Source organism: Thermobia domestica, chromosome 16 (genome assembly GCF_964235325.1).
Source record: "Thermobia domestica chromosome 16, izTheDome1.hap1.1, whole genome shotgun sequence".
NCBI lineage: Eukaryota > Metazoa > Arthropoda > Insecta > Zygentoma > Lepismatidae > Thermobia > Thermobia domestica.
Genome location: NC_137469.1, coordinates 153,543,840 through 153,557,437, shown reverse-complemented (window position 1 = coordinate 153,557,437; position 13,598 = coordinate 153,543,840). Strand labels below are relative to the sequence as shown.

The 13,598-nt window shown below is 35.4% G+C and overlaps 1 protein-coding gene across 1 annotated transcript in view; it reads right to left on the bottom strand.

Annotated features, from left to right (window-relative positions):
• Positions 1-13,598, bottom strand: part of LOC145672659 (uncharacterized) — a 115,920-nt gene that overhangs the window by 24,865 nt on the left and 77,457 nt on the right. Inside the window, exons 15-17 of the mRNA XM_081741823.1 lie at positions 8,046-8,136; positions 4,263-4,448; positions 1,497-1,566 (exon numbers count right to left, since the gene is read on the bottom strand). Coding sequence (XP_081597949.1) covers positions 1,497-1,566; positions 4,263-4,448; positions 8,046-8,136 — 347 coding nt within the window. The remainder of the gene's footprint in view (positions 1-1,496; positions 1,567-4,262; positions 4,449-8,045; positions 8,137-13,598) is intronic.

Below are 13,598 nucleotides of genomic sequence, written 5' to 3'. Positions count from 1 at the left end.
AAATATTTACAAATCAAAATGGTGGATATAACATAGCGAATACAAATTACCAGAAAACAAGCTATGAATCTGAAATTAATTATATGTAGATATTCGACGTCGCTATCTATGAATCGGATACCAAAAGTGTAAAATTCAAAATGGCGGATCCAAAATAACTAACAAAATGAAAAACTCTGCTATGGAACTGAAAGCGGATAGGTAAAGGTTTACGTGGTAGCGGAGTACGAATCAAATGTTAAAAGTGGAAAATGCAATATGATGAATCCGATATGGCGGATAAAATATGCAAAAGTACAGAATGAACTTATGTGTACCGAGAGGAGTCTAGACTACGTCTCAGTCTCGTCTCGATTTAGAAAAGCCCCTCTCGGTCTCGAATTAGAGACGAGATCTAGACTAGTCTCAGTATGAGTACCATCCTTACTCATGAGAGTGGACATTTGTCATACATATGCCTTACAAGTGAACACGGCATAATGTGAAACAGATTGTTCGGATCATCAGGTGGTATCTGCAAATAATGGCAACGTACCCTACAGATGCTATTCAAGTCAGATGTTATAGATGTAAAATGTATTCGGTGCAAGGTTTTCAACGATATATAACACATGCCAATCCCTGCGTATCTCCTCGGGAAAGGAAGTTGGTAATGAAATAATTATTGTGTCTGATTGCAATCTGTTCGTGTCATAAAACTTTCATGTGCTCTACGAAAGCTGCCCTGCATTCCGTACCTCAATTTTGGCATTGTTGTATAGGAAAACACGCCCCTTGTTTATTGCAAAAAATCACCTACTGCTACTTGTCACGTTATGTATTATAGATAGCTTTCTACTACATGTGTAAGGATCACGTATGTCCGTTCTGTACATTTTCTTTCACTTTTCGTCAGCGTCATATTGCATTTTGCACTTTTAACAATGAATTCGTATTCAGCAACCACGAAATCCTCTTCCTATCCGCTTTGAGTTCTGTAGCAGTGTTTCTCATTTTATTCGCCATCTTGGATCCGCCATTTTGAATTTTACACTTTTGGTATCCGATTCATACATTGCGACGTCGAATATCTCCATATACTCAATTTCAGATCAATAGCTTGTTTTTTTGTAATTTGTGTCCGCCGTGTTGGATCCACCATTTTGATTTGTAAACATTTGATGTCAGATTCATATTCAATTAACATTTAAACCTATAAATACCACGTTTCAAACCAATTATATCCTAGATTACTATTTTGTCCTCGTTTACTGGTGTTTCGGAGTGTGCCTTGTTCTGATCTTCAAATAATCGCCATTCTCCCCTACAGGCCCCATTCAAGCGAGATAATTCACACGTAAGGTGTACTCGCTGTGACTTTTTCAACAATATATAACATATGCAGATCGCGGCGTATCACTTCAAGTACTTCCGTTGTTAGAAATTAATCTTTCCAGTTATAGTAAGTTATGAATTATTAATATTTGTTAGTTATTGATTACTAAATAGATACCTACTCGTATAATGCATTTACATAATCAGATGATTCATGTGATTGTGCCTCTACTTTCGTTCCCATGGCAGTTTCTGAAAATATAAATAGACTTTTTATGCACTTGTTTCTTTAAACAATGCAACATTACTTAAGTTTTTTTTCTGTAAATGAACGAGGCGAAGCAAAGTTTATTTTGGTCTCCGTTTAAATGTTTCACCGTATAGTGAACTATAAATTCTCGTATAATGTCTAAATATATGTGTTGCTGTGTGCTACTTCAATACATGTTTTAATTGATTTTAACTTAAATTGTGAAGAACATTAAACTAGTAGGACAGAGCTACGTGGCTAACTTTTATTTGTATAGTTTAAGGTATATAAAAACCAAAAATTAGAATTTTGAGGACGGTTAAATTGCGAAATAGGATTAGCGATACCATATATTAGAAACTAAGTAAAATATCTGTGTTACATAGACATTTCCTTCCACTAGTCAATTAATACCCTCCTTCAAATATAAATCTTTCTAGCACTTTGTAGCCAAGAAGAGACTTAAGACATCGTATCTTGTCCGTTTCATATCATTATGAGAGAAAAACTTATTAAATTTAAATTATTTTAAAGTAGCACATCTTCAGTTCAAAACAGTAAAAAAAGATGAACAAGTAAATTAAACCTCTATATGCTACAATGGCTACAAGGAGAACTTCAGTCTTATATTTCATCTAAAATTTTCAGAAAATAGAAAATATTTTTAGAGCCCATTTCACCATTTAAGTTTTACTAGAAAAATCCCTAGTTTAGTGGAAAAACTTCATTATTTACGGGAGACTGTGATTCAGGTTGTCACTACTCCAAATCTGAGAATTTATTTAGTTTCACGAATACCAGCTTAGTAACTAATTAATAATTATCTGGATTTGCTCATAGAAACTAAATAAAGAGAAAATGGACAGTAATATATAATACACATCTTTCACACGCTTCAGTTGAAGAACATTAATTCATTATTTTATGTTTACAAATGTGAAGATCATAACTTTCAATAAAATCAGCGGTGGCATAAATTGTTGGAATGCAAGATGGCACAAAGTGCTCATTAATTGACACTTTCCATTGTTGGGAAAAAGAGGAATTTGTATGTGCAAAATAATATATAAGTGTTAGATTGATGATATAGATTGAGTTAGTTTTATGAAGATTATTACAATACTACGAAGAGGATTAATACGATAAAGATTTTGATTAAGGGTAAGATACAGATGATATATACCGTATATGATTTAATGAGTATATGAACGAGTACAGATTGAGAATAAAAGGATGTTAATTGATATGTGGTTTTCAGTGATTTAAGGATTTCGAGGTCACACATGGAATATTACATATAAAGACTTAAAGCAATTTTGAATTACCTGATTTTCGGATCTATCATAAATATTTACTGTATCGGACTAAAACATACAATTTTGTTTAAGGAGGCTCTGAAAGCATTAAAAATTAAAGTAGTAGTTAGTTAAAGAAAGAACAATATGAGTAGAAACATTGTGGGGTTCTCTTCTTTAGTATGAGGAGTCCCTGGTTCGATATCAAGCTATATGAATTTTTGGAATTATTTTCTTGTAATTCTCGCGCTTCCACTTAATTTTTTATTGCATATTTTTTTCACAATAATTCTGTTTCATTAATTATCCATCTCCTTGAGCCTGAAAGGAATAAACACGGAAGTTAAATATTTCATCTATTGTTTTCAACAATATTCGTCGAAGGAATGTGTATATTCACATTGATAGTGAGCTCTGCTCTCTTCTTTTGAAGATTGTTACAATTCATCTTCGTAACGTCCTCCCTTTTAAGCATTATTAAACGTCTAATTGAATCCTTACTGTCAAGAAATATTTCTTCAAAATAATCATTCTTAATTTTTAGGGATAAACTGTTCAACAAAAAACAAATTTTATAAACACTGACTATACAGCACATTGCTCAGAAAAAATTAGCATCTTCATCTTCATTTTTTCGCATTAGAAAAACGAAGAAGTGAATAGAGAAAGAGATGATAATTCTTAACGTACTTTATAATAAGATGATAATGTATGTTTAACTGTTGCAGTTGGCCGCGGTGGCTCAGTGGTAGAGCTTTCACTTCTGGTGCATGGGGTCACGGGTTGAAACCCTGCTCCCGTCAAGTGAACTTTGCGGTGGACAATACCATGTGTGTGGGTTTTATACGTGGTTCTCCCACTTTCGTCATTCCACCATTTCATTATTTTCTCATAACCACTGTCTCCTTTAGCCTAGCCTGCATACCCGTGGGACGTAAAACTCAAAACTTTCGTTTCATTTTATTTTTTTAACTGTTGCAAAAATAATTAATTTCTTCGTATAGATAGAAGACTCTTCAAAGTTCGTTTAAAATTGCAAGTTATTTTCGTATTTATCCTGTTAGTATGTATGTTATTAAACAAGTGCTCTTCTGTTTCTGTTTTGGACTGTAAATACTTGTCACTTTTAAGTGTACATTTCATTTCCATTAAATTGTATTTATTATAATTTAGAGAAAAATATACTTAAATCGTATTATCTGTGAAAGTTTGTGTGACGAGAAACTTTGTCAAGAACTCTACTGTTAAACTTTACAACCGAAGATATATAGTCATACGAAGGATCTACCTAATAAGCCCATTCAAATTAAGTCTAACTTAATTTTGTTTTCACAAACCATAAACTTAAACAATAATAACATCATAAAGATACCTTCACAACTTCTTAGCGAAAAATAACTTACCACAAATAATATCAAGAGCACATGCAGTAATGTATGGATATACATTAAATTTATCAACACCAACTTGCTTCTTAAGCTTTTGGACTAGAATATTTGCATTATCGGTGAAAATAGGTAGAAAACTATCAAGAATCTTGAAATGAAATGTTGGTGTTATCATTTTCCTATGGGAATGCCATTTCGCACCTGTAAATAAAACAAATGATTATTTTCATATTTTTGACAGCATTCTCATAAAGTTATGGGATGTAGCTGTAGGCATGTAACAAACACTATTGAGGTACATGACTGCTTGGTCGTCGTCTTAATTCGTAGGTGGCTGTAAATAGAATAAAAGCCACATATCATACGAAAAACAAATTTTTACCATAAATTCAATCCTGTAATTTTTACCGAATCGACTATTTTTCGGAAGCAGTATCAAATTTGAATAAGCGTGACAAGCAACTCCAAATGATTTTTTATTATTAATTTAGAAATCTTGGTTCAACTGAACTGAACTATTGCGATATATGGCTGTCATTAAGCGAATTCATTATAATTGCACAGAAATTTAAATTTCATGTCGAATTATTGAAACTCTTTTTATTTAATTTCAAAATACGGAGTTCCTTTTTAATGAATTTTTAAGTTTGGATCTTTAAGTTTTTCAAGATTCTCTTCACCTTTAAGTGTGCATGTTGCATGATACTCTTTTTATTCAAGGTCATGCAAACTTATAACTAGGTGCTACCACACAGTGATCATAGCACAGAGCACAACAAATCATTATCCGATATGGCAGTGGTTCTCAAACTTGTTATCACGACCCTCATTAAATAATAAACGAATTTTGTGGCCCACTTACTTTTATTCAAATGCATAGTGACATTTTACGTAATGGTGATGTGTTTCAAAGCAATTAAAATTTGTAAATGACATCTCTAATTCCAGTTCGTTCAATAACAGTTCGTACGAGTGATTAACATGGAATTTATTGGAGATGATGTGAACATCCCGAGCGACGAATGTTACAAAGTAGAGCTCAATGCTTAAATTTTAATAAATCAAAATTTAGTTCGTTTCTTTTGAGTCTGTCGTAAATATCTCACTTTCAAACTAAATTGTAATGTAAATTTATGAATATAGTGGCCCTGTCGGTACGAGAATATCAGTCGGTGTCGATCGAGCAAGTGTAATGTAAATTTCTCAGTATTATATAAAATTGTACACATGCGCAAAAAGGAGTAAAGTATTCCCATAGAAAGATAAACACAAAGCTAACACTACTCACGACCAATGCGCTACCCGGTGAAAGATTTTGACTCGCCACTCTCTTTCCGCCCTAACCCAGTATATCTACTGATTGTAGGGCAGGGCTCTGAGTAACCACTTAGTTTTCATCTCATTGTTTTCTGAATAGTACTTCAGAATATATAATTCTGCATCAAAATAAAATTTTCACAATTAAAAGGAAAAAAAACTTCTCACGACGCACTAAAAACAGTCCGCGACCCACCAATGGGTCGCGACCCACACTTTAAGAAACACTGCAATATGGCATTGATTTGATGTGTATTCCAACAATTTTTTACACATTAGACAAAATTGGAACTCATGCTATCTGAAATATGGTTCTGTTTGTATCGAAACGCGTAAGATTAACGTTAAAAGCAATAGAAATGAATTCAAAATAAAACTCCAAGCTTTTTATTATTACGTTTAACATTTATGTATGTAGTAAGTATTCTAGTAAAGATGCTGGTGTTTAAGCCATTGAAAAAATCGTTAGAATAAAATAAAGAAATAGATATGACGTTAGGAAAACAATATACAGGGTCTGTATGAAAAGTAATGAGATCATTTCTTCCGGCCCGATTGTACATTGTAGGCACGTATAATAGGCTGGTTCGATGGAGGGGAAAGAAAGCTTCAAAGCGCACCTAACGCCAGTCGCCACGAGCTTCCGTGCGGCTCATATCGTGGTTTAAGTTAACTCCTGTCTATAGGCTTGACCAAAGTTTAACGCCAGCCAACCTTCTAGTAGAACTCCACCATTAAATTCTCTGAGGGTCTCAGATATTCGACTACGGAGGCGGCCGTAATTCAACATGTGTTTCAAAATCTGCTGTCTTGAGATGGCACAACTTCTTTTAAAGACGGACAAGTTAATATGAAAGACGAATCCCGTGCAGGACGCTCGTCCACGAGTAGAAGCGAGGATAATGCGCAACGTGTACGTGATACGTTAAACTTAGACCAGCGATCAGGTGTTCAAATGATCGCATACCGCGTAAGAATTGATAAAATGACTGTGGACACCATCATTATCGAGGATTTGCAGATAAAGACAACCTGTCGCAAGCTCGTCTCGAAAGTTTTGACGCACGGCCAAAGGAAAATTCTGTGCTTGTTTGCGAAGATCTTGAAGGCTTCAAACAGACCCAAAATATTTGAACAGTGTTATAGCCGGAAACGGTCATTGATGATTTCAAGGCTAGATCTTGAAGGCTTCAAACAGACCCAAAATATTTGAACAGTGTTATAGCCGGAAACGAAACATAGATTTTTCAATACGAATCAGAGACAAAACGCCGAAGTACCAAATGGCACCGACATAAATCACTTCCAAAAAGAAGGTTTGAATGAGCATGTAAAAGTTCAAGATCATGTTCATTGCCTTCCTTGACATCAAGGTTGTGGTCCACCACTAATTTGTACCTGCGAGAAACACCATCATTAGTGTTTTATATGCGGAAGTGCTAGAAAGACTATAGGAAAGTTTCTACCTTGTGGGCCCAGACACTACCACCAATTGGAAAATGCATCATGACGATGCACCAAGCCATATCTGCTTCGATTAGAACGGCACAGCTCCGCTTCCCCAGCCCATTACAGTCTCGATCTGGCCTTGCGGACTTTTTTCTCTTCCTTGAGTGAAGACAGTCCTCAAAGGACACCTCCATGCGACCGTAGCAGAGGGCTTCCATGCTTGAAGGACATTCTGGAAAATAACTTCGGGAGCGCCATCCATGCATGGAAAAATCGTCGACAAAAGTGTATCGTCGCCCAAGGGTCCTTTTTTGAAGCTGTTTAATTATTTGTACCGAAATCTTCAATAAATTTATCCACAAAATTTGGTCTCACTTCTTATACAAACAATGTATATAATGATTGATAATATTTGTTTTGAAAGTTTAAAAATGATTTAATACTCGAATTATTTCCGTGTAGTGCTTCACACTATTAAAATGCTTACTTAAACTTAAGATGGTGATGTTCAAAGGAATGGTCATTGATGATTTCTAAGCAACTCAAAATCAGAAAACTAATACTCGTTGATGTTAATATGAGAGTTTGTTTTACACTACTCAGCAAATATCCACTCAATTGTCAAGAAAGTGTGTTTCATTACCACTGTTGATTTTCACATGACATTCTCAACTCATATTTAAGACAAGCTTCTTGATTATCTTTAAGAATTTAATTAGTTTAAGCCAGTAATCATCTGTATGTAGAAGGAAACCCTGCACTTAACTCTGGGAGGTACCACGAGCACAAAATGTAACATGATTATCGACTTTCTAGAACAACTGCACTACCTGTAGTTATTTTAATCATGTGGGAGGAATGTTTATTGAAGAATTTGTAGAACCACAACCCACACATTCTATATTTCTTTATTACATGTAATACTATACCATAAAACAGTTAAAATTTCGTCTAAGATACAATATTATTTTTTCCTGCAATTTTTACAATTTATAAACAACTTAAGTTACTGAAAATAATAAGAGAATTTACCTGTGCTAGTTAACAGTCCAGTGCCAAGCCAAGGATGCATAAATGTATAAAACCGTGCTTTGTCCAAATGCTTTGTACTACTTAGAACAACCTGAAATTAATAAAAGATTAGATTAAACTTCATTATGAAGAATTAGTTACTTATTAGGGATTTAGTTGAATGATATGTGTGAAGATTATGTCCATTTAAACACCAAGACTATACCACATGTGAATCTTTAACTTAATTTCGGGTATGAACCATCTGAGTTCCCACCGTGAACCGAACTCGGCCACCATATAACATGAAGATCTCATTAAGCTGTATTAAGCAATAATAAATCAACAATATTGACGGAGGAGAGAATGAAAGGTCAATTTTCAATTTTTGTTGAAAGGACGTTGAATTTAGTGTCACAATTCATTTCAAGTTTCTGAAGGCTTCCGTAAAAAGATTTCTGCGGAATAGAAGTTAATGCCAATAGAGATACATAAGAGAAACAAATAACTGTCAATTGAATAATTACTTTTCCCCTGTTGCATAAGTACTCTTGATGGGTTACAACCGATCTTTTCCATTATTCTTCAACAAAATAGGATGATTGTTTCTTTTTTAATTTGGATAAACATAAAGTACATTAGCGATACTTAAACTCAAGCGTTAGAGGAAGTACTTTATAGACACAATATACATAACTCGAATTAAAATAATCAGAGTAAGCCAAGGTAAACAGAATCCAAACTAAGTGATGAACAACATGAACAGCAAGGTGGTCATACAAATAGATTGAACAAATTGGCGTACTGGTACGCATTTTCCCGTCTCTACACGTATTATGCAAACATACTGTACTGCTTTCAGGAGGCGTGTGCTGTTTCCGATGCCGCGCAGTTCTGCCAGAAATACGCGAGAAGTTGTTCGCCTGCTGTTAGTTGGTCCACGATGGGCTCACTAATAGGTAATATAAGATGCTGAGTACTCTTTGTCTCCAAAGAAACCACCATGAGTCCAACTATTCTTGTTCCCGACGCAGCGTGTACATACCTTTACATCATGAAGCGATAGCTTGAATGTTTTAGTAGGATGTTGACAGGCCTGATTTCACGTATCCTATAAACTAACTTATCAATTGAGGTAGACTCACTCCCTGTCTGTCATGAAGTAGAAGTTCCTATCGAGAAAATCACCTCATAGGTATGTGTAGTTCTGTACACGTTGATTATGATCTGAGCGCTTTAACTTCGGTAAAGCCATTGTCTTTCATGATTGTAAGTTAAAGTCCTTCAGGATGCATCGGCATGTTGCTCTCTTCTGCTTCTGGAGTGAAACTCTGCAATATGAATTGGCGTATAACTCACTTCTTTGCCTCGGTTCTCTTCCAACGCGGGTATTCATGCAAGGATCCTTTTTGCTCAGACTTCTTTATGAGTTCATGTATTAATGATTTGACGGGTGGATCACTGTTAAAATTAGCATGGAATTTATCTTGTACTTCTTTCACAATCAGCACTGTGAGTAAAATTTCTTTACGATGAATAGTTTGTAACAGCATTTTCGTATCTGTACTAGTAGTTGGCTTTACCTCGAATGAGTTTCCTTCCGAGCTCCAACGTGTGTTTCCTTTTCCGTGTCTTCCCCTTACTGCGTTAAAGGTAAATGTGCTTTCTCATAGACAGATACGTGAAATATAAAAGATTGTTGCGTGTTGCCACCTTGAGTACTGGGATTGATTCAGTTATATTGAGTCGAAGTTGAATATGCATCTTATTTACTAAATGCCGTGTATCCACTACTGGCTGTAGTAGATCTGCAGGGCACCTCTACTGTCTATTGTCTAGCATCGAAGTTTTCACTAAGAGACATTGTTTCTAGATGGGACATAGGCATTGTATTCCACTCTTATTTACAGACTTTCTACAGGTGGTGCGAACTCGACTATGAAAAAGGCGCCGCTTTAGAAGTCCTAAAGCATAATAGTCCACTAGGCTGATAACTGAACTCTTGACAGAGATGTGACTAAAGGAAATTGCCGCAAGTTCAGTTTCCTGTTCCATACGGCAATAGAATTCCAGTGATGTTTCCGCTCTGTGAAAAGATGCCTTGTCTTGGTGTAGTTCGTCTTGTTTCACGCCTTGTCCATACAATGCTGGGATTTCATGCTGATACATTTTGGTCAGGACATGAATCTGGTAGCACATAACATTGATTTTGACATTTCACTCCACCTTTCGTAGACTGTACAAGAAATCGACCACAATCATGAACACTTTTGGTAAATAAAACAGGAGTTCGTGTCGGTATGATCGGCCCAGGACTCTTTACTGTATAGTACCGTATCACAGTAGCACAGCCTATGCAAAATTACATACTTTGTACCTTTCTACGGTGTGTGACGCCATAAACTTAGCGTTGGAAGGCCACAATGAATTTGTTCAGTTTCCTTCTCAGAATTTGTTCAGTTTCGGTGGCATCAGACTATACTCGACCACACTGCTCTACTGTATGATACTGTTGATTTCCTTGTGGTAATCGCATGGTGATGGGTTGCACAAACCAGGTACAGTTGCACATTTAATTTGGTTCAATATAACTGAATAAACCTTTATACATTACCACTTCTCAGTTTCTCATATTCATGTCTGGTTTGTCTTATCTTCACCCATCCTCTAACATATAAGTAATATTAGATTTTGTGGGATTGAATTGTCCGATTTTACGTCTGGTGGGAACTCACCCTTTGTAATACAACAACAGCTGAATGGACCAAGGACACACGTGTGACATCACAAATTCGATGAGTATACAAAACATAGTGTGAGATGCCCAGTCAGTCAGAGGGCAGTGTGTCATTGCACTTAATTGTGTGAAAGGATACCTGCTCAAGAGAAATCACAATTACAAATTATTTCCCTTATGCGTTTAAACTAGGACATCCCTCATATCTATTGCAGCGAGAAACATCAACAACATATTTGGGGCAAGAGTAGTTATTGAACAGACCGGTAGCAGGTAATACAGCATTAAAAAAGGAACCTATGCTGCAGCATGTTCTCATCAGCTCCTCAGGAATACATAAAAGCTCACATCAGTAAATTATGGCAATTGCAGACGAGCTAGGTATATTCCTAGTGCATTAACGATTACTACGTTCGACCGCATCTAAATAAAAATAAAAATTTCTGGCCAGTTAAAACTATGATCTAAAACATAGCAGCAGCTACATAAATTGCAATTAGTGACATTGTAGTGAAGAAAAATGCAAGTTACTGTACTATTTACCATCAACTATTGAGGGCAAAATTAATATTTTTAATATCAATACAGAAAATAAAGGTTCAATTTTCAGTAACCAAGTACTTTTATCATTTCTGTATACGGTAAGGTTGCTATTAAAACTCCAGTCATCTTCTCACTGTCACAATTAATTTCTACAATACGTTAAAAGTTACTTGCACTGCAGTAAAAGAATATTTAGAACAGATTAATCAATTTCCTAACTGAATAGGTAAGAGAAGAGTGTCATAAAAGTTACGTTTGGTACAGTTTTCTTACAGTTATCCTGATTTAAACTTCATCTTTTCATAATATTGGAATCTGCTGACTTTATGGCAAAACTTGCAGAAAGGAAAGTAGTATGCACAACATAGAGAGAGAACTGATATATCATCAGTGATATTCTCCGGCTTTTGAATCTGTGAACGTTATTAATAACTGGATCATCTTTATCGCAAAACTGCTGTAAAACATGGATTTATTTGATGTTTTGATAATTCTTCTGTTTTACTTATTGTAAACACTTAAGACTACTCCACAAAATCGCAGTGAAACAGTATCTAGAGTTTGCAGATTCCAAGCCACGATGGACCTACCTGCATTGCAGGCCTTGCAGATCCTGGCATTACACTGCTGCATACTTCATACAACTGTCATTCAGGAGACGTTGTACAATCAGTAACGTGGAAACATTGGACTCATTAATGTCACTTTGACACTGATCACCTGGAGATCTCTTGTGCAGTTCCCTCATTCAGTTCCATTCATTCGTATAGCTCTCCGAGTGTACGGGATAACCTAAATATTTCTCCTATCAGGTTGTCACTTCTGATCATGGATCTCCTACGACAACCATAAATGGTTAAGGCAATGAATAGATCGTGGTAAAGCTCAAGAATGATTTCTAAAATGATTTCTCCACTCGAAGAAGGGGTTGTTGCAGGTATGATTGTTTATGGTGAGAGCGATTCATCATGTGTTTTCTCCGTTGAGGAGAAAGTGTCATTGTACACAAAATGCACCGCAAATTTGTCTCCAAATATCCAACAGTTTCCTACATATATTGTTTTCGCACGTGGTGGAAAATGAACCCTCACATGTCATTCAAAGCACAGTGCCTAATCTTCTTGAGTTTGTCACTCAGCTTGTTTTCCTAATGTATTTCTAAAATGTTCCCTGGTCGTCAGGTTATTCTTCGTACAGTTGAGGACAGCCTCGCATTGCAGACTTCAAACGTTTCTCGTCATGAATATAATCGCTGCTTGAGTGACTGGACATGTATGTTATTGTAGCTGGAATTTACTTTCACTAGCCAAGTGCTGCAGTTTTTAGTTTTCCCTTTGAAAGTGAAATTAACGCATCAACCTAATATTTATAAACTGATTCTGGAGGAATACAGAGAGCGTATATCAGCGTATCTCATTGGCAGCTCTACAAGACCTTCGTTACAGGTGTAGAAGCATAACTGCATTCTTGAGGATGAAACAGTTTGATGGTTACAGATATGACTTTCTATTCTTTGGTTAACTAGACGAAAGTAGCACTGAAAAAAGTGATATCTATATGCAACGTTTCTGTACTACCAGCTAATTATTATTTTCATTCTAACTTTCAAACATTTTATTTTTCAATTCTATCAAACGAGATTTTTTTAAATAGAGCAGAGTTTAGTTATCATATTCCATCTTATCTTGACCATAACCTTTGCTACAGTATTGAGACAATATTTTAGAATATCGTTCAAACCAAGACTACTTTACAAGTACATGACAGAGATCAGGATTAACTGTAAGTTATGGGAAACCACTTAACATATTTAACTCAACAGATTAGCTAATAATATAATATTTCTAAGATATTAAAATTAGTCTACAAAAATTAGAATTTCCACTTCCTGCTATTTCAAGGTCTAAAGCTTAATATGTTAAATCTAAACTTATTATACTGTCAAAATCAAGTATAAGGATACTGATAGAGCAATAACCAATAACCATGAAATTTATCTACTATTTGAAACTAAATCTCTACAGGTACAAAACGATTTAAAACTAAGTATATTATCTGTTTATCCATGTTTTTGTGTACATCATATTGAAACAGACAAACAATCTAGTCGTGGCGTTACGACGCACGAAGGACTGTCGCCGATTATATATGACACGTTCAATTGGGTGACGCACGGTCAATGCATCGACTTCCAGAGCCGTTATTTCTAGCTTTGTACAAAGAAATACAATATCTTTAATTTAGATAGCCTCACAAGTTGCGTCACGATCTTATAACAATAGGTCCATTTAGAA